This window comes from Nothobranchius furzeri, chromosome 2 (genome assembly GCF_043380555.1).
Source record: "Nothobranchius furzeri strain GRZ-AD chromosome 2, NfurGRZ-RIMD1, whole genome shotgun sequence".
Lineage (NCBI taxonomy): Eukaryota > Metazoa > Chordata > Actinopteri > Cyprinodontiformes > Nothobranchiidae > Nothobranchius > Nothobranchius furzeri.
In genome coordinates, this window is record NC_091742.1 from 47,943,306 (window position 1) to 47,969,780 (window position 26,475).

Below are 26,475 nucleotides of genomic sequence, written 5' to 3' on the forward strand. Positions count from 1 at the left end.
ATGTGCGAAGTAGCGCCGGTGTCAACCAACAGACCTCTCTCCTTAAGGTTGTGTGCTGGCTGCTGACCTCCGATGTCCGCGTCCTCCACCCTGAAAGCATAATCCTCTTCCTTTGCTGCGTATCCTCTTCCGCTTTCTTCTGCGACCTTCTTTCCGCCATCTTGTTTAGCTCTGCGTCTGCACGTGGCTTCACAGTGAGTGCTGCTCCGGCAGTGAACACACCACGTCTTTTGCCTGCAAGCTTTTGCTCGGTGGCCCTTTATTCCACATTTGAAACAAACGATGTCCACATCACACTTGCCTCTGGCTCGTGTAATTGGCCTGGTGTGCCTCTGCTCAGCCCCAGCATCAGTTTTCATGACATTGTCGCTGGATTCAGCTACAGCCAAACATTCAGTGTCTTCAAAACTTCGTAGCTTTGTTTTAAACTCTGTAAACGTGATATAATCTGTCGTGTGTCACATGTATTGCAAATGGTTTAAAATTTTCCGGCAGTCCCTTTAAAACCATAGCGATCAATAGGCCATCACTCAAAGTCTCACCCGCGTTGCGTAGAGCTGTAATGGCTGCCTCCGCCCTGATGATGTAGTCTGTGACCGTCTCTTCTCTTCTTTTCTGGAGCGATGTTAGCGTGGTGTACAGGGTGATAATTCGGGGCTTTCCTCTCCCCGCGTAGTAGTCCCTCAGGATCTTGAATGCTCTCCTCCCGTTATCCGGGGCATCTCTCATAATCAATGAAAGGCTTTTGTCGTCCAAAAGTTGGATCATCTCAGCGTAGGCGTCTGCATTTCTCTTACTGTCTGTGGCTACTTCAGCCTCTCCGTTCGGTTCCCTCAGAACGGTGTTTTTCAATCCCAGTAAGTGCAGATGTCCTAACACTTTTGTTTCCCAAAGCTCGTATTTGGTCTCGTCTCCGTCGAACATAAGTCGAGGCAGCCTGCTTGCTCCTCGCTGATCCATGTTGCTACTTTAGCCGTTAGCTCTTTAGCCATTAGCCCTCCGTCTCAACGAGGCTTTGTGGATCCTTCAGACAAGAAAAACGGCTCCTCCTCGAGTTTGCTCCTGGGCCGATAACCTGTTGAGCGTTGCAGCATCAATCGCGTATGAACTCAAGGAAAAGAAAGATGGGATCAAAAGTGTTTTCTTCTTGTGTCTTTTATTAGAACTGCTACACACACGTTAACATCCACACCGGAGACTCCATTCTCCTTAAGCAACTGTTACGTAATGACTCAGTGTGCGTGCCCCCTAGTGGTGAACAACTAAAAGCACAACCTGCTTAATAACACCAGATTACACAGTGTCATGATGTGTGCCTAACAGGCCACCGTACGGGGCACGTGGCACAGAGACAGACAGAGAGAGAGAAGCCATTGTTGTTTGTATCGGAGGATTATTACACATTAAACACGGTTAACTTCTGAGGTGTTTCATTCTTCATTATTGCCGAACACGACATGGTGTCAGAAGTGGGCGAATCCATACCTGCATGAAGAGACATGGCTAAGTTCGGACCACCAGAACAATTTGATTTTTCACGGCCAGCGGAATGGACAATATGGCGCCGCCGCTTCGACCGCTACAGAATAGCTTCAAAGCTCGACAAGGACAGCGGCGAGGTTCAAGTAAATACCCTTCTCTATGCCATGGGTAAGGACGCAGAAGCCATATATGATTCATTCGTATTTACTGACAGCGAGGAGGAAAGAGACGACGAGGATGAAGAGGGAGGAGCCGGAATTAACTCGAAGCTGGATTACTCCAAAGTAATGCAAAAGTTCAGTGACCATTTTGTACCGAAACGAAATGTGATTCATGACCGGGCGTGTTTTACAAGCGAGTCCAGAAGCCGGACAAATCAGTAGAGGCGTTCATGAGAAGTTTATACGAACTGGCTCAGTACTGTGAATTTGGAGGCATGAAAGACGAACAAATCAGAGACAGAATAGTGATTGGCATATCAGACAGCGAGGTATCTCAGAAACTACAGCTAGAAGCTAACCTCACACTAGAAAAAGCGATCCAAATAGCTAGACAGAATGAACAGATAAAACAGCAAGACAATAGCATGCGAGCTAACTGTGCGTTGGATGCAGTTAACCAAGGCGGACGGCAGCCTCATGACAGGAAGGCAGCTGCATACAGCCAGCGAGGGAGAGCTGAGGACTGGGAGCGGAGCACTACGAGCTGCACGCGATGTAAACTGCAACATGGAAAAATGCAGCCATGTCCTGCTAGAAACAAAAGATGCAGAAGGTGCAACAGAGTCGGACGTGGCATGTTTTACAAAAACACTGAAAGAAGTGTCAACTGTGCCCAGAGAAATGGACACGGATGACCAGTTTTTCCTGGGAGCCATAGGTAAAGACGTCATTGAGCAGTTTAGCAGAGATGAAGAGTGGCTGATAAACTTACCTGTGAACGGCAGCACCGTAGAGTTCAAAATAGACACCGACATCACGGTTATGTCACAGAGTGAATTTCACAAGCTACAACACTGCCCCCGCCTGGTCACACAGAGAAAACCACCTTACATCACAAGCCCAGGAGGAAAGGTGCACTGTACAGGGAAGTTCTTGGCCTCAAGCCAGCATAAAGGGCAGAAATACAACTTTTGGATTACAGTTATCACCGGACCCTATGCACACAATCTTTTAAGTGGGAGCGTAGCAAGGAAGATGGGTCTAGTCAAACGTGTCAACGGCTTAAACACAGAACTGTTGGAGGATGTTTTTGGGGATGTTGGTCTGCTCAAATGTGACCCAGTGAAAATTGAACTGAAAGCTAATCCTGATCCCTATTCTCTAACAACACCAAGAAGAGTACCCTTTCCCCTTTTGCCTAAAGTTGAAGCTGAGATAAAGCGCATGCTTGAAAGTGGAATAATTGAGGAGGTCACAGAACCCACTGATTGGTGTGCCCCGATGGTACCTGTTGAAAAGAAAAACAGGGAAAGAGTCAGGATATGTGTCGACCTAAAACGTTTAAACAGTGCAGTCAAACGTGAAAGGTACATGCTACCTACTCTGGAGGATATAGCCCCCAAGCTCGCAGGAGCCAAAATATTCTCAACATTGGACGCGTCGTGTGGGTTTTGGCAGATCCCTTTGGAAGAGAGTAGCAGAAAACTTACTACTTTCATCACGCCATTGGGAAGGTTCTGCTTCAAGCGTCTACCCTTTGGGATTACGTCCGCACCCGAAATTTTTCAGAGACTGATGTCAGAACTACTGAGCGGCCATGATGGAGTAGTGGTAGTGATGGATGATATACTGGTTTTTGGAGCATCAAAAGAAGAACACAATGAACGTCTGAGCAGAGTCCTGAAAACAATCAAAGCAAGTGGGCTTAAACTGAACAAGCAAAAGTGCCATTTTGCCAAGCCAGAAATACGATACTTTGGACACATCATCAGTGCTGAGGGAATGAGACCAGACCCAGACAAAGTCAAGGCCATCACCAACATGCCAAGCCCTACAAATGTGGAAGAACTTCGCCAGGTGCTGGGCCTCATCAATTATGTGGGCCGGTTTATTCCAGATCTCTCATCCAAGCTGCATGCGATCACTGAGCTGCTCAAGAAAGACAACAGATGGATTTGGGACCATGCACAAGAACAAGCTTTCAGAGAGGTAAAGGCCATGCTTGTGTCAGCACCAGCACTTGTGTACTACGACCCAAACCGTGAGACTGTTGTCAGTGCAGATGCCAGCAGTTTTGGCTTAGGAGCGACATTACTGCAGGTTCATGAGGACAAGTTAAAGCCTGTAGCTTTCTGTTCCCGCACACTAACAGACACAGAGAAGAGATACTCACAAATAGAAAAAGAGTGTTTAGCTGGGGTGTGGGCCTGTGAGAGGTTTGCACGTTATGTTCAAGGCATGGACAGTTTTCGGCTGCAAACAGATCACAAACCATTAGTTCCTTTGATAAACATATACGACTTGGACAAGGCTCCACCCAGAGTGCAAAGACTACTAATGCGTCTTCTGAGGTTTCAGGTGGTGGCAGAGCACGTGCCGGGCAAACAAATGGTCATCGCGGACGCCCTCTCTAGGAACCCGCTGAACAACTCGGATGACAGCATCGACAGCACGTGCAAAGAGGTACAAGTTTATCTACAATCTATTCTGTCAAATGCACCGGCGTCGCCACAAAGGCTGGAAGAAATCAGATCAGCAACACAACAGGATGAGGAGTTAACAAGAGTCATCAGCCTCATACACAAGGGTTGGTCACCAAAACACTCACTACATCTTGCATTGCATGGCTATTTTCCAGCACGATCACAACTCTCAGAGGTTGATGGACTAGTATTGTATCAGGACAGACTAGTCATCCCTGCAGCTCTGAGGCCCGACGTTTTGAACCGCATTCACGAGGGACATCAAGGGTTAACAAAGTGCAGAGCCAGAGCAAAAATGTCGGTGTGGTGGCCTCGCATCAGCAAAGATATCGCACAGGTTGTCAATACATGCGAGCGGGCAGTAGAGGGCGACAACGTCCTCTGCTGCCCGCAGATAAACGGAGAAGGAAGTGACGCGCCACCATCAGCGTCAGCCTGAAGAAGCCGGCAGCCGTCGGCGAAACTGTAGCTACAAACAGGTAAACAAAACTGTTTCTGTGTTTAAAAAAGAACGAAAGAATGGAATTAGAAAGACACAGCAAGAACACACCTAAGATTGATAAAGTTGTTTGTGATTGTAATGACATATTTTAATGCTACTTCTAATAATCGCTAAGTGATGCTTACCAGAGGCACCCCATATGCTTTGAAACACCTTATCATATGTCTGCCTGCTCTTCATCTTCTCCCTCTGTCTGGTGATGAGATCAAAGCGGGAGCCTTTGGAGTCGATGTTGCATGCTTTACACAATTTTCTTACCACTCCAACCTGACAGTAATTAGGGAAAAATGTAAATGGAACAACCCCTGAACTTTATGTCACATATTCTGAAAACATAAAAGCAATGTTACCTTTTGTTTTGCGAGTTCATCCAACAGACGGTCTTCTGTGACACCGCTAAGCTTTGCTTCATGTGAAGAGCTTATTCCTACTTTTTGAAACTCTGTGTTAAGCACAATGTCACTTGTTCGAGTTTCATTCCCGATCCATGGTGCCCAGGACGTGTAACTTGGTGGAACTGAAAATGGATTCTTCGCGCCGCCTACAGAAAATGGCATGTTTTTTAATTACAATCTAAATTACTTTAAAACACTGAATGACTTTCAATAAGTTTTTGCCATCACTCACTTGGAAAAAACCCACAGCTTATCATTTCCAGGTGAACAGAGTTCCAAAAACCTTCAATGTCATGTTCACCATTGAAGTCTTCCGGGGCTTTGAGGTCACTCACTATAATAAATTGACTCATAAGAACATGCACATAATGTACACAATGAACTATGAACACAAATGTACTTTAAACTTACCTGCTAACTTGAACACCCCTTTTCTGTGTAAGTCCATAACTACCACTGAACTGTACAATGTCAACAGCAACTTTTAAGTCAACAAAGATACTGCAGAAGTGCTTAAAAAGTGCATATTTATAACTATAAAGTATATTTAATACAAACATACCGTTGAAATGCAAAGCATTTTTCATATGCACACTTAGATGCTCCTCAATCTTTGCCCTGACAGTAGGGCTGGAAGTGGGGCACAGAGGGAAGTGAAAGAGTCCTCTGCAGCACGTGTTGCATTCCTGCAATTCTGGCTTTAAGCCCAAATTCCAGATTGATATGTGCATCTAAAACAGAGAGAAAAACAGATAAACAGCATCTACACATTTAAGTTCAGGTTTTAGCAGAAATAACACATTACAGTTAGCATGTAATAGATTTGGGAGGAAAATTCTTGAAAAAAACAAACATTTTACAAGACACTTTCATTTGTGAGATATGTTTCTATTGATATATAACAGTCAATTGAACAAGGGCTAACTAAAATCTGGGCAATAAAAAAGCTGTACAGAATAGAATAACGAATACAAGTATTCATAAATATATAAATCTGTTTGTGACGAAATGTACGGTGTTGACGCTAACCTAAGGTGTCAAAAGTGCACACGTTCCTTACTACAGTTTAGATACCTCTGTTTAAAAATAGTCAAATAAAAGTAGAAGCATTGACTGGACTTTTTAGTCAAGTGGAAGTAAGAATTACAGGGTATAAAATATAATTTATGTACAAAATCCTGAAGTAATCTTGCATCCAAAGCACGCGTGCGGGGGGCTGATTTACAAATGTACGGATTACAAAGTACAGACATGCGTGCTAAAATGTGAGAAGTAGAAGTATAAAGAAGTATACAGTAGGCACAAAAAAGTACAACAGTAAAGATACCAGAAAATTCTACTTCTACAGTATTGAAGTATTCGTTATTTTGCATCTCTGACGCCAACAATAAATCATACTCTAATGCAAAACGTGTTTTTTCTTCTTCTCTCCCACAGAAGCCGTTAATCCAACTCTCTTACTTAAACCAGGCCCAGGAAAAAGCATATCTGTGTGTTCCTCTGCCATGGAGCACGATGGGAAAAAAAAATTAAATAAGAAGTATTGTTGTTGTAACGCAAAAAAAAGTGGCAACATGATCACTGTAAGAAAACCAGAATTATGAAATCACTAACGGCGAGTTTATTTAAGAAAGACTGTCCCATCCTTTGCAAGACGTCCGCGGTATCCATGTGTTTATTGCCATTGTGGTGGTCACGTGCTTCCAGCTACTGTGGAGGTCACGTATTTCCAGTTTCTGTGGAGCTCCACAGCGGCCGCAGCCAGACCCTTCTCAAGAGAGGGGACAAAGTAGCTGGAGTGTGTAAAACGGAACTAATGGTGGCATTAAACACTGACCCTGATATTTCATGGCTATCGTCCGCCCTTGAGTGAAAACAGCTTCACATCCTTTCTAGTCTCTCTTCCCATCTAACAGTTTATAAATAAACTGAACTGAACTAAGAACATCAGGAGGGATGAAATCATTTGTTCCTCCAGAGAACTGATTGTTGAATTCCAGTAACAGATGGATCAGTTTTCTCTTTGTCCCTAAAAACCTGCAGCTGTGTGATTCCAGCTAAATCTGCTCTGTTGATCGTTTCCCTCAGATCTTCAACTGTTTCTCTTTCCACTGTTATAAGTCTCATTCTGTCACCTTTTGACCTGAACCTGTGATCCACACCCTCATCTCTTCCTTGTTGTTGCTGGTCCAACTCCAGTCCAGTAGGTGGCGCTAACGCGCCTTCACGCTGCCACATAACCGGAAGCTGCTATCAGAGTTAGCTTGTTGTTAGCTACCAGCGCTAGCTTGCTGGTCTGGTGTGTGGGGGGAATCTCTGAGGCTCTGCAGCAACAATGTCTTCAGCTCAGTCTCTGAGAGAGGTGATCAGAGAGCGGCTAACTGCTGCTGCTGCAGAAATCTTCTCCGAGTTTGAAAAAACCATCGTCCGCTACGAGGAAGAGATCGATCGTCAGCGCAGACTGCTGGAGATCAGCTGGAAACCACAGATCAACTTACACAGAATAGGTATGAAACAGCAGCGGGACTCATGTGGTTTTACTGAGGACACAATCTCAGGACAGTCTGCTTGGATCCGTTTGCTGTTCTGAAGCTTTTTAACACAACTGAGCTGAAATCAGTCTGCGGTAAACTTTGTTCCACCTTAGAGAAACAAATCAATAACATTTCAGGGATTTTAGGACGTTTTCATTTTCAGGAACTCCACTAAATCAGTTTAAAAGAGACAAACTTTAAAGACTTGGTGAACGTTTCCAGCTGATGTTCTACAATCAGAGACTTGTTAAACGAGTCAGTCTGATAGATGCTGAGTCCAGTCACACACACACACACACACACACACACACACACACACACACACACACACACAGGTTAAGAGTTCATTGTTTTCTAAAACATCTTCAGATGCATCAGATGGTTCAAGTGAAGTGTGCTTTCTTATTGTCATATGACTCAGCTTTTTGTTTGGTCTGTTTGTCTGTCCAGAACTCCCACTGCATTATGTCAGGACAGATGAGGAGGTTCTGACTGACCAGCAGCTCTGGAACCAGGAGAGGACCTCCAGTTTGGAGCAGGAACAAGCAGAACCTTTACAGGAGGGACCAGAACCTCCACAGATGAAAGTGGAGCATGATGAGCCAGAACCTTTCCAGATTGTAAAACAAGAGGAGCTCTGCATCAGTCAGGATGAAGGGCAGTGTGTACTGAAGCAGGAGACGGTGACCTCCCTAGTGACTCCTGCTGGTGAGGAAAGAGACCACGATGAAGCAGAACCAGACAGACACCAACTCGTTTTGTCATTGTTTCCTGAGGCTGAGATCAGAGCTGCTGCTGCTCCGGGGTCAACAGGTGAGGGGGGTGCTACGTTTGTTTTCCTTACTGTGATGTCACAATAAGGGACTTCTTGAAACTGCTCATTTTAGGCAAATCTGCTTTATTTTAGGGCTGCCTTTTATTTGACGACTTTAGTCAAATAGAAGGCAAATCTGCAGCGAGGCTCCTAACTGGAGTGTAAACGTCTCTCCTTGTCCGTCCAGGGTAACTGGAGTTTTTCTTTTTGTTGCATCAAATCACCACACATGTACAATCAGGCCACAGACACAGGACTGCTCTTCAAAGCTTTTTACTGGCAGGACCTGATATAAAAACAAGCACACAATAGTTCATCAGTGTGTGTGCGTTGCAACTGCATACAACGGTCTCCACAAGCTTTCATTATTGCTTTTCTTTTTTTTCTTACATGTGATCGTATAGTGATATTTAATAATAACAGCAATATATTAATTTACCAACTTGCATTTCAAAGCAGTACATATTTTCTTTTCTGATAAAACATATAAAATAGTTCATAGTAATAACAATGACTTAACAGCGTAGCCGCTAACAGTTGAAACAGTTAACTGACATCAGTAGGTGTGTAACGGTAAAACATTTACAAATTATATTTTTACCAAACACATGTGAACCTACCTGATATAAAAACAAGCACTTAATAGTTCATCAGTGTGTGTGCGCGCTGCAACTGCATACAACGGTCTGTTCAGGGCAAAAAGAAACAACAAACATTACTAAAGGACTGAAAAGCTAGTCTCCATTAGCTTAGCATGCTAACCAGAGTGAATCTCATCTATAAAGTTATTAATTTAATGCAACCACAGCTAACCTTTTTCAAAATACGCTCTAACAACACTTATATATCTGTAACAGGTCCTATTGATATATTAACTAAAGGTTAAAATGACTTAAACAGAAGTTAAGTGCAGAGTGGCTTCACAGTACACCTACCTCCACCAGCTTTCAGTACTGCTTTGGTGGGAGGGGCCGTGAGTGCGCCTGAAGGACCCACCAGTAGGCGGCTCCAAAAACGCAAACAATCACTGCACATCACTTATGGTGAAATTCACATTTTTATCTGTTACACCAGCAAACGGAAGAGCTCACATCACTCCTGTTCTAACGTCTCTGCACTGGTTACCCGTTAACTTTAGAGTTAATTTTAGAATTCTGACTATATTTTAAGTTTGGATCTAACGCTGGTGCCGCAATATAAAAAAGCATTTAGAAAATGTTTAAAAATATATGTAAAATGAGCAAAAATAAGCAATTGCAATTTAAAAGAAAAAATGTTAAGAAAGAGAGAGAGTGAATAGGAAAGAGGGAAATCGGTGGATCCTGAGGAAGGTGGAATAGGTGGGGAGAGCAGAATAAAGAGAGAGTGGTGAAGAAGGTCATACAAAAGTCAGCTTGAACAAGTGAGTCTTCAGCTGCTTTTTGAAGGAGACCACTGAGTCCACTGATCTGACTGGAACATAATAGTTGTCACGGTGTGAAAATGTAACCTCGCGGTTATTGTGACCAAAGTTATCATGGTTTTCATTATTATCGTGGTGTTTTTTTTTACGTGTTAACTAACTAAACCCTCTATATCAGGAAAATAATGTCATCAGTTTGTGTCTAAAATTTGTTATTTTGTAATCATGTTGTTTGTTTACATTTTTCCCCTTTGTCTTTAAAATACCAGAATTTTCCAATAACTACTTATTTTTTGTCCGTTTGATGTCATCATTTAAAAAATATGAGATCAGATTATACTTATTACTCAATTAGCATTCTAATCTCCCTTTCCCATATCCGGGTCGGTAGCGGGATGGTGCCTGTGCTTGGATTAGCCGCGGTCACCGACCACGTTTTCAAACTTTTCTCTACTTACCTTCTCCTTGTCGCCTTGCTTCTGTCCGCGACAAGCCCCCACAATGCCGCTCAGAAAATGGTCCCAACCCGGAAGTAAGAAAAATTGCAGTTCCACCCTCATCCGCTGGGGGCTGGTGCCAGAAGCGAGCAAATCCTCATTGACTCCCATGTTGAAAATGCCGATTTCACAGCAGAAATAAACATGTTTACAGCCTGGTGCCAAAACATGTTTTTTGTCTAAATTATCTAGTTTATACTCATGACAACTCTGAGGGGGGTGAATTTTTTTCTCACTCTTCTGTTTAAGTGTATTGAAAGCCTAAAATTCTGTATAATTAATGAGCATCCGACACACGTGACCGCCGCCTCAGACCCACGTGACCACAGAGCTAGCTCCGTGGAAAGGCCTCAGTACAGCCTCGGTCTCTCCTGGAAACTGTTTCGGGATTTTGAGTCTCTGTGCTTGTGAATTCTGTTTTGGATATTATTGGTGCAATTGTTGGACAAAATGACTTGCAGTGGTATTAATTGCACTAATAGAGCGTCCAAGGAGTCTCCACTTCATTTTTTTCGGTAAGTTAAAATCTATATTCGTATTTTATGTCACTGCTGCCTTTAAACTAGCTGAGTTTACCGAAGTAGCTAGCTAACCATCAGTTTAACATGTAGCATTTACTGTTTAACCATGAAATTTAAATGTAAAATACGGTAAAATAATTAATAGGGCATATTTAGATGGGTAATATGGTAAAAGATCAAAATGGGTTGAAATATGACGGAGCGCTAAGAGGGAGACTTCTGTGTCCATTCTTCCACCCGGTAATCCCCAGCGGTCAGGCCGGGCAGCCTGACCGATCCGGCGCCTACTTGCTGCGCCTAGCTGCTGCGTGGTCTGACCGCTCGTGGAGTTTTTCATGTCTGACTTTAACCGCATCTAATACTGTATTATGGCGTGAGCGCAACAGCGACAACTTAATATCGATGTGTAAGCAGCCTGAGTGGTAGGGTGTTTTCATCTGAACCCTTAAAATCTCCAGCAGGCTTGGAGTGACACCTGTGTCCATTCTTCCATCCGGTAATCCCCAGCGGTCAGGCCAGGCAGCCTGACCGGTGCGGCGGCTAGTTTCTGCGCGGGCTGACCGCTCGTGGAGCTCTCAGAGACAGATCTGACTGGAGAAATACTGCAGCTCGGTGAGAAGTCTATAGGGCATACAGCGTTTCCCTTAAATCCCACCGCCACGCCGACAAGATCCCAAGTTTCTTTGTTTTTGTTGGCGCTGTTTACCGAAGAAGCAGCGGGAACTAATATGTTGTCGCTTGTGATCACAGCCGGCGGGTAGCAAGTATGTACAGTCTATGATTTTACCGCTCCCTCCTGCAGTCTTCCCCTATTAAAATTTAAAATGTGTAACTTCATGTATTGGGATGAATGACTGATATTCATGTTAAACTCAAACGTTAGGCATTTAGGGGGAAAAAACAAAATAATAAACATTATACAGATGTCAAATAAATCAAACTGTAATTAAACAATATATTTTCAAAGTCTCGATTCTGGATAAAATCCAACAACATATGCTTTATAAATAAACACTACACATGGCTTTTACACACACACACACACACACACACACACACGTTACATTGTGATTTCTTAGTAAATATTCTATTTGGCGAGAGATAAATTTTATTGTATTTATCCTAGTGAATCTATAATTAAACGGGTAAACTAGCAGTAGTACATCCAACATCAAAGAAAGTAAAATGTTATTATCAGGAGAGGGAGAATGATTAAGTGGTTAGCAGCAGTGTGCTAGATGATGGCCCCCTCCATGAGGCCACCACAGCTCAGCAGAACATCATTGTAGCTTCTTCTGGGGAGAAAAACACTTAGAGAAAAAATAAAGTAAACAGCTGAAATAGCAGGAAATAATACAGTTAAAGAGCAGATTGTAGAAGAAAGAAACCCCTGGGTTAAACTGGTCTGTCTACTGCATAATGCTGAACTCTAACATGTGTCCTCAGGGAAGGACCTGATTGGTGTCCAGAACCTGCTGAAGAAGCACCAGGCTCTGCAGGCTGAGATCACAGGTCATGAACCTCGCATCAAGGCTGTCACCCAGAAAGGAGAGACCATAATGGAGGAAGGTAGAGCAGGTCTGGTCCTGACATGTTTCTGAGGTGTCTGCAGGTTCTGGCTCACTTTGTTTGGGTCCAGGTCACTTCGCTGGTTCAGAACCCTCGGCCCGTCAGAACATTCTTATCCACCACGTTCTAACACCAGACCTGTTAACCCAACAGCAACAAGTGGCTCCAACTGACGATGAGACCGGGAAGGAGCTGGTTCTGGCTCTGTACGACTACCAGGAGAAGAGTCCTGGAGAGGTCACCATGAAGAAGGGCGACATCCTCACGCTGCTCAACAGCACCAACAAGGTTCGTGTGCCCTTCACAGCCGAGGAACGACCTCCAGCTCAGAGCGAACATCTCCACACCTGCTTTGTGTTTGTGTGACTTTAGGTTGTTTTACTTGAACTCGCGTCTTTAGCTGAATGAGGATGGAGAGACGGGTCGGACCTGGAGCAGGTCGAGGTCTTGCAGAAGAAGTTTGACGACTTCCAGAAGGTCGGACTTTTCCTCCTCTCCGTCTTCCAGCAGCAGCTGTCAGATCAGCTCAGGTGATAATCAGCAGGTGCTTTTGTCCTGCAGGACCTGAAGGCCAACGAGTCCCGCCTGAGGGACATCAACAAGGTGGCATCTGAACTGGAGTCAGAAGGTCTGATGGCTGAGGAGGCTCCTATGGTTCAGGCTCAGGTGAGCGTCACCTGTCTGCAGCAGCTGGTCCCTCTCACTTCCTGGTTTGTTAACTCTGCTCGTCTCTGTTTGTAGCAACAAGAACATCTGGGTTCTGCTCCTGGAAAGGTGCATGTTGTCCTCCGCCTCCACCAGAACCAGACGTGGTGTTTTTGTTACCACTCATTTGTTTGTTTACAGGATGAAGCCGTCTCTAACCCCGGCTTTCCACAGGAGCCGTCAGCAGCACGTTACTGCAGCAGCACGTCATAGCTGCTGATAGGAACCGCTGTGGTCAACAGAACCTTTTCCACCGGAGCCGTCAGCAGCGCGAGTCGGCCACGTCTCAGGAGCAGCATGTCGCGGCCCTTACGCGCCGGTTCTATTTTCTACGCGCGACGCCTCTGAAACGGGTCAAGTTCGACATTTTTGGGGAAGGAAAGACAGGAAATCGGACGCGGAAATTGAGAGAAGCTACCGAGATTTTCAGAATAAAGAACGTACTGCCTTCCGGTTGCTTTACTTTTAAAAAAGGTTACTAACTGTGCGTCCCCGTGAGAAGTTATCACCTAGCTAGCGGTCTCCTTTGTTTTTCAGGTCCGTATTGGCGATTATAAAACGGACAGAACATAAAACACAAACCATGTTGTAGTTTTCTCCTGCTTGTTGTTGTGTTTACTGACGAAGTCACTCGAGTGACTTCGTGCTCGGTCGGTGACAGCTGCTCCCCTGCTGCTTCGCGTCTCGTGGGAAGGGCCAAGCAGCAGCTTAGGCGAGCAAGACGTGCTGCTGCAGTAACGTGCTGCTGACGGCTCCCGTGGAAACCCGGGGTAACACGGCGTCACCCTAGAAGGTGAGTTCATTCAGCTGATCAGAGGTCACCTCTGATGGCCGCAGTCACGGCCGACCGTGCTGAAATCACACAGGAATTCAGGTGACCCGGCAGGCACCAGGTGCTGGTGAAAGTGGGGACATGTCAGCTGGTTGCCATGGCTACAGTTATCTTTATGCATCTGTATGACTGCTGACTGGTGTGTGTTTCCTGTGACCTTTGACCTCAGACCGTACGGTTGGGCGTTCAGACGACGGCTAACTTTAATTCCATCAAGGTAAGAGGAAGCTCTTCCCTTCCTGTCTGAGCGATCCGTCTCCAGGTTTCCTCGTCCGGCGTCCAGCCCGCTGGCGTCCACCTTCATCTCACTGGGTTTGGTTTCTCTCCAGGAGCTGAACAACCGCTGGCGCTCGCTGCAACAGCTGGCTGAAGACCGGAGCAACATGCTGGGCAGCGCCCATGAGGTGTAGCGCTTCCACAGGTACCCCGCACACTTATGCGCCGCTTACGGGTCAGTAGAGTTTGGACCCACACTCAGACGGAGTTCTGATGTCTTCTCAGAGACGCTGATGAGACCAAAGAGTGGATCGAGGAGAAGAACCAGGCCCTGAACACAGACAACTACGGCCACGACCTGGCCAGCGTTCAGGCTCTGCAGCGTGAACATGAAGGCTTTGAGCGTGACCTGGCAGCTCTGGGTGATAAGGTCCGCTTTCCTGATCGGTACCAGGACCCGAGTTGTCTCTGGAGACACGTTCTTCATGGTTCTGGTGACTCCACCCCAGCCGTTCCTGATCAGCGATCAGCGGGGTGCTTTCCTATTTATGGTGGATGGAGGACACAATTTGACGCCAGAAGATTGCCTCAGTTTTGGTAGTAACCAGCCACTCGTGTTACCTCTAGTGTTCCTAGGATTAATGTTATTTCGTAGTGTTTTTGCTCTTATATTGGATTTACCATTCTTCAGGATTCCTGTCGACCTCATTGGATACTGACCTCTACTCCAGGATTTGGATATTCAACACACGGACCTTATCACCACCCTCCATAACCCACCTCTCATCTCACCCGTTGCCCCATCCACCAGGACGCCCCGCTTCTCTCCACCTCTGCTCCCTCTCCTGCGCTTCCCCCGGCTCTCTACCTCTCCCTCCTCCAGCCAACACATACACCCACCACAGTAAGTCTGCTGAACACCTCTGCCTGCCTACAATGGATTTTGAAACCAGAACCTAAGCTCACCTGTGTCCTCCCTCCTCCAGACGCTGAGCTGTTGTTGCAGTTCCAACCACAGACTTATCTGTGCACCTTAAGTTCCTCCTTATAAATAAATCATTTTTTCCATCAGTTTTTGGTCAGTGTTGTATTCTGCATGTCTTGGGTTAAGTACCTTCCTCCAAACATGACACTCCTCTTCAAAGAGCAAATCTGTTCAGCACATTCTGACAGACAGACCACCATTCTTCTGTCATGATGCTGTACAGGACATTTTTAGAGTTTTTCTTTTTAAAGATAAATAGGATTACATTTAAATAGCAATACTTGCACATTATCATTTTCCCACACTTCTGTATAACTGTATTTTGTTGTTTTTCAATAAAGAATGACAAATTATTTAAGTTTGGATTTGTTGCACACAAATATATATCTGTAAAAAATATCTACAAAGCTAATGTATACATAACAAGTATGATTGGGTTTTGCAATACGGCACTATTTTAGTAAGAGTTTTAAACCAAGTAAAGTTAGTAAAGAACACATTTCTATTGTCTGCTAAGAAACTGTTGGGATTTAAAATGGGCCTGTTGTACAAATAACTTGTAAATGATTATTCCTCACTTTTGTCTTAATCAAAGAAATTCCAGTAATTGAGCAAAAACATTTATTTTTAACACTACAGTTTATAAAACAGGGCGCAAAGTGTCGGCACATGTATGTATGTCGATGGTCCGCCCCAACCGAACCAGGAGACACAGACGTCAGGGAGGCCAAGGTTGTCTCTGCAGCTCTCTGGGCACCACGCCTCACTCAGCTGTCTCCAATGATCCAAATGGCTATGGAGAAAAAATAACAGGTTTGTCAATTGTTTAAAGTACAAAACCATACATGAAGTGGTGAGACAGGTATGTGAAACTTACACTTGCTGCTTTGTGTAGCTGATGTTGGAGACACACAGGCTGCCATGGTGACATTTAAACAGATCTAACAAAAAAATTAAAATTAAAAACTCCCAGACCTCATGTCATATTTACTAATCAGCTATGGCTGATTTATTGTTTGGATCACAGTGAGTTACACTAATTCTAATATATTTTTATTTCTATTATACATACATACTTTTTAACTGTTATTTTCACGACTGTTATCAGGCTCTCTTGTTCTGGTTCTGATGATAATTCCGTGTCTTCCAGTAAGTTATCTTGTGCTTACTTCATCTGTAGAATGTCTCTTTACTTTTGGTAAATTGTACTGAGTCCAGAATAAAGACTAGTTGGCTGTACAAGATACAAACAAGTATAACATTTTGGAAATATATGAAATGTATTTACGCTGCTAATTTAGCTCGAATACTAATAACTGCAATATTTTCCGGACTATAACTCGCACTTTTTTACATTTTCTGGCAGGTCCTGCTACTTATACTCCGGAGCGACTTATATAACAAAATATGTAGGCTACACCGCGCTGCTGCGGGCCGACTCCGACCCACACAAGAATGAGTTCCCCTGTCCCGCTGGGAGGGTTTCAAACACCGCCAGCATCTGTTAGAGCCTGTGGCGGGGTGCTGAGGGCCGGCTCCAGCCCAGGAATGAGCTCTCCTCGCCGGCCGGGAGGGTTTGAAACACCGCCATCCTCTCCTCTGCTCGCTGTTGTTCATTCTGTTATGGTTACCGGTGCTTGTGTTGCAATGTGAAACGCTTGGTCTCAGATTTTGTAAGAAAGATAATAAAATGTCCCCCCAAAATACGACTTAAATATATTTTCTCTTATTCATGATACATTTAATGGCTGGTGCGACTCAGGAGTGATAGCGCCGAAAAAAACTGTACTGAAAACTTGCTCAAAGCAAAATGTTTTCATTACGGAAATAAATTATAAACTTACCGATTTAAAACTTTTTTAATACAGGTACTTCTCACGAACAGGCGCAGAAAACCTCCACCTAAACTCCGTGTAAGGTTCAGGTCGATGGGTGTTCCAGTTAGCTCCGGTTGGGTTGAAGCTAGGTGGCTACATCCGTTAGCTCGGCTCCCACCTCCGCTTTAGCTTTGGGTTAGCCAGGGTTAGCTTCAGGTTAGCTCGTAGCTAGTTCGCCTGGGTGTCGTCACTCGAGCCCAGCCTTACAGCCACACCCTCAGCGCCTCCTCTCTTCCCTTTTATGGAATTGTCTGGGCTGGACGGAACCTGTGACACGGTCAAAATGGCGGTGGTGGCCACCTCCCATTATAGACAACAAACGTGTTATTGAAGCCAATGGAATCCGTTTGTCCAGTATATGTACAGTCTATGGTCCGCGATCCTCTTTGGTAGTGTCCCGGCTACCGTCTACCAGACTCTTGTCCTTCCGTTTGTCCGCAATCGCCCAAGATGCACCGAATGATTACCTCCATGTTTGTTTACGTGAGCAGCGTGCTGGCCCGGAGCCAAACGCTGATTCCTACCTACCAGTGATGTTTATCTGATCCCGGGAAAACATTGGAGGAAAAGGGTTAAACGAGCAGGAGTCAAGGTGAGATTAAGACTTCTCTCAAAGCGTGGTTTATCTCAGTGCTGATTGGCTCGAATAGAATTCTCGCGGGGTGGAGTTATTAGCATGCGAGAGGCATGGGCGGCTCCAGGAAATTTTGTCAGCAGTTGCTGTACAGTTGTTCGTCTGTGTTTGGGGTTGCTGCCCCCTGTCGGTGCGTCCTGAAAAGCGCGGGGGTGGTGGGGGGCAAAACTCTAGAGAAACCAGTAACTCCGTCCCCTAGCCAATCAGCATCCAGAATCACGATATTGGCCCAACTCTGCCTTGCCAGGTACCTCAATGGAGCATGGACTAAAAATAGGGGAGAAAGTACAGGAAAAATACCGAACCATGCCTGTGGAAACTAGTCGGGCCGATCTGCCCCAGTCTGAGTTACTCTGACTCTCTGGGAGCTGGTGGGATTTCAGTTCGCGTTGTACAGGGTAGCATGAATTAAGGTTTGTGAGGATGCAGCAGGAGTTGAGAGGTTTTTTTTCCTCTATACTCCTTCATTGCCTGATCATAAGACACTTTGTGAGCAGTCTTCAAATTATTGACTACATTTGTAATTTTGCTCTGTGGTGCAGCTACGACAGCGTAGCAAAGTTTACACACCATTGTTACTTGATCCACGTCTGACTCCTCGAACCCGTGATGTTTCCACATCACCGAATTCGTTTTAACTATTTTCCACGAACATCTTTCTTTTTGCATCCATTATCCTCTCTCCAAACATCTTCTGCGAAGCATTCCTCACGTCTTCTCACTTGTTTGAGACGTGTTTGCAGCTCGCACTAAAATGGAAAGCGGTTGGAGCTGTGAGAGCTGCGCTTGATTTGCCACTCAGAGCAGCGCAAGAGTAAGCATGAGGGAGGAGCTAATATTTGGCTCATTCAGTTTTAATCATAATTTAAAACCCAGATCGTAATTGAGATCAAAATTTGAATTATTGAGATGCATTTTAGATGCATCAGATGATTACAACAAAGTGGTGTGTATATATATTCTTTTTGTAATTGTTATGTCACTCAACGTTTTCCAGTTTTATTTTAACCTGTCCAGAGCTCCCAAAGCTTATTTTCTGGGAAAAGTAGAAGGTTCTGACAGACCAGCATCTCTCTAACTATTCGTCTGGTGCAACCTGAGTGTAGATATTTAGGTGCACCATTGAGAAATTGAGTCACATTTGTGACCAGAATCATCCCATTCTAGAGCCCTGAACTTTCTGCCTTCATTGGAACATTTTTAATTGCCACATTACTCAACATTTTTCTTTTTACCTGTCCAGAACTTCCACAGTATCATATCTGGGAAAAAGAAGAGGTTCTGACTGACCAGCAGCTCTCTGACCAAGAGTCAACCTCCAGTTTGGACCAGGAGGAACCAGAACATCCACTGTTCACAGAGGACCAGCCAGAACTATATATCCATCAGCATGAAGGGCAGTTCCTTTTGAAGCAAAAACATGTAACCTTCGTAGAGACTTCTCCTTCTAACGAAACAGACTGCCATGATCCAGAACCCAACAGGAACCAACCCTTGAGTCAGAATTCTATAGAAGCAGAGAACCAAGATCAGGATGGATGCAGGAAAGAAAACTCAGAATCAAACAGCAATGAAGAACTGACACGTAATAAAAGACGTCTGCGAAGCGAAGATCACAGGGACAATGTAGATGTTCAGACACTAAAAAAGCACAAGAGGGCTCACATAGGTGAGAGGCCATTTTATTGTAAGCTCTGTGGAAAATCTTTCAGTCACAAGTGTTTTTTATGTCGTCACATGAGAACTCACACAGGTGAGAAGCCATATCCATGTAACACTTGTGGTAAATGTTTTACTGACAGTGGCAACTTGACTACACACATGAGGACTCACACAGGTGAGAAGCCATATCCATGTAACACTTGTGGTAAATGTTTTACTGCCAGTAGTGGCTTGATTTATCACATGAGAACTCACACAGGTGAGAAACCATATCCATGTAAAACTTGTGGTAAATGTTTTACTGACAGTAGTAACTTGACTACACATATGAGAACTCACACAGGTGAGAAGCCATATCCATGTAAAACTTGTGGTAAATGTTTTACTGTCAGTAGTAACTTGTTTTATCACATGAGAACTCAGCACAAGTGAAAAGTATTTTCCAAGTTTGGTTTGTATGAGATTCAACCAGATATTTTCTTTAACTTTTCATGTGAAAATTCACACTTGAGTTTGTATACATTAAAGTGTGTGTGTGTTTTTTTTCCCTAAAGTTGAGAAGAAATGAGATTTTGACTACATTTAATCACATATACCTTAGGCATAAACTAGCCCAGTGTGACACATGTACAGAAATATCTTAAGGATGAGCGTTGATGGAAAAAGTATAAAAAAAGGCAAAATTGCTTTTTATGTCTAATTGTGGACTCTGTTTATATTTAAACCCTAAGTTTAAGGTGTGGTTGACTGACTAAAAACAATAATAAGGTTTTTTTTTTGTAATTATAATTGATCACTCTGAGTTTTTCATGCAGGCTGAACATGAAAATAGTCTCTTACACATTTCTCCTGCATTAGCTTCTGATAGAAAATAGAAGAAGAAACTCATGTATTTGAAAAGCCTCACAGATCTATGTCACACTGTGAATTAGCATTCATGGACTCGACGATCTTGATTCACGACAGGGAAGACTGTTGTTGTTTTAACGTCCGGTAATCAGCAGTGAACGTTTCGGCTAGTTTAAGCTAACTGTCAGCATTAGCAACTACACCTCACAGCAGAAGGTCATCCAGGTTCATGTATTTTTAGAGATAAAATATCCATGTTGCAAGTCAGTGGTGGAGTTGCATTGCTAGATGTCCACATATCACGAAATTAGGCTCAAACCTGCCGTCTGAAGCTCAGCTGTGATGTGGGAAAATTTTAGGTCTGAGAAATGGTGCAACAGTATATTTGTTCCCCCTGAGAACCATTTACGAGGTATTCAATCTTACCAGAGACCACTGCACTCAAAAAAATGTGTCACCCACTCATTGAACACATACACTAATTCTAAAGCTCTGTTAAAGGTACACTGAGATTTCTTTCTTTTAAAAAAAATAATTTCTATGTAGTCTATTAACCATAGGCGTCATTTTAACCGGGGACGCCGGGGACATGTCCCCGGCAAAATTTGTGATTGGCAGCTGTGTCCCCCCCCACTTTCAAAAACGCCTGCTGATGAGGATTTTTGTTTTACCAGCTCAGATCTTATCCAGGGGTCGGCAGCCTGTTCCCATCAAAGAGCCATTATTACCCGTTTCCCATGGTAATTCTGGACGGACCTTAATAAGCAGTGACTTAAGTGAAGCAGGCAGGTCGCGCTAGAAAATTTAGTTTAAAAAGACGTCATAAATGTTTTCCCCCGTCATTTTTATTCATAAATGTAAAGAAATTTGGCTGGCTCAGCCATATTTGTAAAGAAAATATTGACTGGCTCAGTTATATTGTAAGGAGAAACTGTCTTTACTCAGTTATATTGTTAAGAAGACTCAAAGGTTGTTTTCATCGATAAACTGACGATAATATCTGTGTGTCTGTGTTTCAGTTCAATGAGGAAACCAGTTTGACAATTAAAAGTTTTAATTCTTCAAATTAAACTAATGATTTTGAAATTGACAAACAGGAAATAAAAATCAACATTGGCAACTTTGTGGGACAATCTTTAACAGTTGATATACTGTTCTTGCTCAAATAGACCTTCTGTCGGTGAATGAAGATTGAGAGTGATATGATGTGATTATGGATGCGTGGGTGTGCAAAGTGTCGTGAGAATTGAACATGAGGTGAGATGAATGCGTGTGTGTATCTGATTTTGCTTCAGGAAGAAACAGGTGTCTGAGTGAAAAGTGATGGTTTGAATAAACTTAGGTTTAGTTGGAAAAGATGCATCAAAACGCTATCTGTCGTGTTTTGCCTCACCGAAAATCGGACCCTCTGTTGGACCCGGGACGTCACCTTAGGATGTTTCATCCAGGGCACCTTGGCTGGCAAAGAAGACAAAGATGCGCCGCGAACCGGTCCAGAGTTGCCCTCGGTACACGTGGATGGTAGAGCGTTTTGTCGATGCGCTTTCTTAAGTTAATTCACTCAGAAATCAAAAGACTCGGTAATGAGTCTGCGTTAGAAGTCGCGATTCAGCTATTCTGCCTGGCTTGGCAGGAACAGCGTGAAAGGGGGGAAGAACGAGCCAACCGGCTCTGCCCCCCCTTTGGTTTTCAGGTCCACTCTCTTTCGTTGTCCAACACGAACTGAAATCATAAGACTGAAACTTACCAAAAACCTTTCTCTTCTCAAAGCAAACGTGTGCGTCAGCAAATGTGTTTTGGAGTTTAACTGTGAGAATCTGTGTGTGGGTGTGTGTGCTTGAGTGTGTGTGAAGGTCAGCAACAAACACTCTCAACATTATCTAATTATGGATTCATTAAATCTCTTATAATTACCCCAAAGCATAATAGTCATTCATTTGATTAAAACACATTTATAATGAGCAAATTGATGATTAAACTTTTAACATTCAAAACAAGAAAAGGAAGTTTAAACTTTATGTTTTGACTTGTTATGACCACTTGTCCATGAGAACTCCTTCTTCTGGTACCGCAGGTGGCAGATGTTATGGTTTCCTCCCAGACTCGCTGGCGTTCAGGTCTTAATCTGTGGGTGAAAGTTCTCAGCGACCCAGCTTTGACACAGCTGAGTCCAACACCACCTTTGTGACAGAAAACCCACACTTCCTCACGTTACATAAAATATGAAGTAAAAACTCACAGTTTAATTTTCATTAATTTGTCATTAATATGTAGTCTACACCCGTGCGTTAAGTGGACCATCTTCCAGTAAACGCACAGCATCCAGCCCACCTCTCCAAATGCGTAAAATGTGCATCAGCCGCTAGTTAGGCGCGCCACGCGCACCATCAGCTGATCAGCCCAGACAAGAGCAGAGCAACTAGAGAAAGAATAGAGGATAATTGTGTCTGGATGTGGATAGAGATTACATTTTACAGCAGCCTGATCATCATTTAAATACGTAAACCATCACCTGGCTTCTAGTCCATGCTATCAGCATTATTTTAATTGGTGTGTGTGTGTGTGTGTTTTCCACTTCAAACACTGGTCTAACCAACCAGACCAGCGTGTCCAGTAACGTATTAATGTTACAATTAAACAGTTTCCCTTCATGTATGCTAGGAACGTTTCACCTGCCGTGGCCCGACCGCTTCTGCTCCACATAAACTTTGTGCGTGATCAAATGTCTCTATGCATCATGCGTCTCCATATTAGAGACGGGAACAAGCGCTGTTCAGCCAAAGTTTCATAATTTCATAAAAAGAACATTTTTCCAAGTGACACATCCCTCAGAGAGACCGGGTTTCCAGACCGCTTCAGTGGGAGGAAATCATCGCATGCACCGTGGTTCTGCGCTGCGAACCCCTCAGATCTTCAGCTCACTGTCCACCGTGGGCGCTCCGAGCCACGCTGAACACAGTGTCCAGTATAAAGCTCTGATGTTCTGATGGGAATATTTTACCTCCGCGATGTGCGTTAACGATTAAAATGTCAGCTCATCCATGCGCATCAGTGTGCGTCGGGGTAATTCTTTCAAACCAAGCAACATCCTTGAGTTCATCTGTCAAAATAAACAGTCAAATGGAAATATCTGTAACCTGCCGTTTAACTGTTTTGCCTTCTTGTGAAGATTGTTGCAAAGAGAAACAATTAAACTTGATTAACCCCAGAGCCACCCAGAGCGCATGTGGGAAGATTCCTCCCACTGAAGCGAGTGTTTTCCAAACCCTGTCTCTCAGAGAGACTTGTCACTTAGAAAATGTTCCCTGATGATGAAACTTTGGCTGAATAGTGCTTGTTCCTGTCTCCAATGTGGCGACACATCCAGGAGCCGTCTGAGGAGAATCCCAGAATCTCACATCCTCTTCAGCTCATAAAGTGCCGATATGATTACGCACAAGCGTGACGCGTCAACCCGGTCTCACAGTAAGACCGGGTTGGACCTGTTCAGGTTTACGCAGACAATCTTTACATTTAGAATTGGCATACAGGTGTAAAATTAATGCAGTAAAATATAAAGCATTTTATTTAAATATCCATTCATTATTTTACAAACACAGAGAGCCGCATCAGATGGATGGAAGAGCCGCATGCGGCTCCAGAGCCGCCGACCCCTGTGCTAGCCTACTTTATTGTCCCCAGCAATTTTTAAACCCCACTCAAGTGTATGGTTATTGTCCCCAGCAATTCTGAAAACAAACTGACGCCCTTGCTATTAACAAATTAATCTTTTTTCATTGATATTTGTAATCGTTTATTCTAACTTAGCTGGAAATTTTACATTTTAATATACATAAACTGTGGTTGGCCAATATTTTAATTATTGAGCATTTTTCATTAGTCTTTATTTTCAAGTTTATTTTTCTTCTGTTTAGTTTTAGTTTCATCTACTTTTTAGTTTCGGTTTAGTTTTTATTAGTTTTAATCAATTTGTAATAGGTTTTTGTAGTATTAAGTTACATATCAGTGACAAGACCGGTAGTCTGATACTGATAATATAAATTTCTGTGTGTTACCAAACTGTTTTCAAAACCATATTGTTTTTGAACAGGTGAGCTACCATACGTTCCAGGCAGAATAACAAAAAATGAACTGAACAGGATACAAACCAGCTGCAGAATGCATTTTCAAAACAGCAAGTGTATGTAGGTCAACAGAACTTGCAATCTCTGAAGTAATTTAGATGAATTTAAATATGAATATTAGGAGAAAATAAGTTAAATGCTGGTTCTACAGTTCTGACAAGACAATGGAACTGACTGACATCACTAAAACCACAATAGTGCAGGACACTCCTGCACTATGAGATGGACACGTTAACAGCTTGTGTGATTCTCAGACTATCTGTTAACTTGTTCATATTTTCCTACAAACTGAGGTCATCCAAATAGCATGACATGAATTGTTCTAAACGTTTGAACAGAAATCCAGTTTAAAAGATCTCAACTGTTCGTGTGTTTCATGCTGTGCTGATACATGTGTGAATAGAGCCAACCTGACCTGCCCCTGAAACGGACTGTCAATACTGCAACATAACAGTCAAGCCATCATGAGTACAATGTTTTGGATACTTTTTGCACATATTCTGATAGTCAATCACAGTTGTTGGAAGCTGGTTTGATATGTTTTTGTAATTTAGATTTCCCTTAATAAATTATTGGTTTTTTTTAAGTGCTTTTTGTTGATTTTAAGGAAAACCCTTTGTTCCAGAGATGTGGTTGCTCTTTTTCTCTGTCCAGATGACAGCACTCCACACACAGAAAAAAATGCATTCCACAAATGTTTGAGAAGCTAAATCATTATCTACAGGGGAAGGTTTTGAATAGAAAGCCTGTGTTGACTTTCACAAATCCAGCGGTGTCTCATTAGACACGCCCTGTTTGACTTCAGTGAGATAATTCTCAATATCAGTTCAAGCAACAGGTGGTTCAACAAAAAGAGACAAAGTATTACTACAATGTATATTTTAACATGCAACAAAAGACAAAATAAAAGGAAACTTGAGATTATATTTGGTATTTGAGAGTTGCTCTAAACATGAATGCAGTATGATTTTAATGATCACATAATGAGTAGAAGGAGTCAACGCTCATCTGGGAAAGGTGCTGGATCAAAAAGTGGAATAAACAAAATAAGAATCCGCAAACTTCAATCTGCGATGTAGGAGTTTATTGGTCAAGCTTTCGGTCAGAGACCTTTATCAGGAATTCCTGATGAAGGTCTCAGGTGTAACAGGTGTAACAGCTGCAGCTTAGACATCTCATGGGGCCTGAGTGAGGGTGAGGTGGAGGAATCAGAAACTACAGAAACAGCTTGAGTTAGTGGACGTAAATTAGCTGGGTTAGATCCACAGTGTTTATAAAAACCACTTATGGAGGGAACAGGAGGAGAAGCCACTGAAGAATGAGGATAAACAGACCTTAAAACACTTGGACGGAGAAATCACGTCGCAACGCGGCCTGGCGGAAATGCGGAAGTGGCTCTCAAGTCGCCTAACAAAGGACAAGAAGCTAGAAGATCACGCCGATGTTTACTAGATAAACCACGCTTTATGAGAAGTCTTATTCTTACCTGGATTCTTGCTCATTTACCTCTTTTCCTCCGACGTTTTCCCGGGACCGGATAAACATCGCTGGAGGCGTCCTGGTTGGAATCATTTTGCTCTGGGCCAGCACTTCTTTCAGGTAAACAAACAGGAAGGTACGTCCTCGGTGCATCTTTGGCGATTGTGAACGAACGGAAGGACAAAGGAGTCTGGCGATCATAGGAGATGGTAGCAGGGACACCACTGAAGAGGATCGCAGACAAGAGCAAGGTGGAAAAGAGGAGGTTAGTGGAGAAAAGTTTGAAAAAGTGGCCGGTGACTGCGGCTAATCCAAGCACAGGCACCATCTTGTTACCGACAGGAAGTGGGAGGACTGTAGGGAGTGATGTTATTTGAAGTGGAGGTTTGAGCAAAGGCCACAGAAGGTGAAGATCTCTAGGATGTAAACCGTCATGTCTGTGGAAGGGAATCCACCATAGATGTATATCTATGGGACTGCACAGCATACCGGATGTTAGCGGTTAGCATGCTTGAGCCATGTAGGTTAGGGTGAATACTATCTTGCCTGAAAAAGGAGAAACGGTTCCAAAACAGGTTTAAATTATCGATGAAACCAAAACTGTGGGACCTGCAAGCAGACTGCAGCCAGGAGTGGAGAGAGAGCAGATGGCTAAAATGTCCATATCCATGAGAAACTGTGGGGATCGGGCCAGAGATGAAAACAGACATTCCACTGCTCTTCAGAATGTCAAATAGATGGTTAAAATGCTG

The 26,475-nt window shown here is 43.6% G+C and overlaps 2 protein-coding genes and 1 long non-coding RNA gene across 8 annotated transcripts in view; 2 read left to right on the forward strand and 1 right to left on the reverse strand.

Moving 5' to 3' along the window:
• Positions 1 to 4,739: 4,739 nt before the first annotated feature.
• LOC139066379 (uncharacterized) lies at positions 4,740 to 5,691 on the reverse strand. The gene is made up of 3 exons (XR_011519274.1): positions 5,435 to 5,691; positions 4,979 to 5,357; positions 4,740 to 4,895 (listed from the first exon to the last, which is right to left on the reverse strand). It is a non-coding gene; the product is annotated as an uncharacterized lncRNA (long non-coding RNA).
• A 1,501-nt stretch (positions 5,692 to 7,192) lies between these two features.
• LOC107372665 (uncharacterized) overlaps positions 7,193 to 26,475 on the forward strand; it is a 66,334-nt gene continuing 47,051 nt past the window's right edge. Inside the window, exons 1-12 of one of the 6 annotated variants that reach the window (XR_011517017.1) lie at positions 7,247 to 7,530; positions 8,008 to 8,370; positions 12,238 to 12,360; positions 12,431 to 12,648; positions 12,733 to 12,837; positions 12,922 to 13,026; positions 13,102 to 13,134; positions 13,207 to 14,114; positions 14,227 to 14,318; positions 14,399 to 14,710; positions 14,805 to 15,017; positions 15,100 to 15,451. Coding sequence is in view for 2 of the 6 variants with exons in the window: in XM_070546118.1 (XP_070402219.1) it covers positions 7,359 to 7,530; positions 8,008 to 8,370 (535 nt within the window). In the remaining 4 variants the exon portion in view is untranslated. Of the gene's footprint in view, positions 7,531 to 8,007; positions 8,371 to 12,237; positions 12,361 to 12,430; positions 12,649 to 12,732; positions 12,838 to 12,921; positions 13,027 to 13,101; positions 13,135 to 13,206; positions 14,319 to 14,398; positions 14,711 to 14,804; positions 15,018 to 15,099; positions 15,452 to 26,475 lie in introns of those variants that run through there. The other 5 variants (XR_011517019.1, XR_011517016.1, XR_011517018.1 and 2 more) reach the window with 5 other exon arrangements.
• LOC139066303 (uncharacterized) lies at positions 17,663 to 19,879 on the forward strand. Its single transcript, XM_070548744.1, has 3 exons — positions 17,663 to 17,856; positions 18,092 to 18,161; positions 18,777 to 19,879. The coding sequence occupies exons 1-3, from the start codon at positions 17,663 to 17,665 to the stop codon at positions 19,701 to 19,703; spliced, it is 1,191 nt and encodes a 396-aa protein (XP_070404845.1). The 3' UTR covers positions 19,704 to 19,879.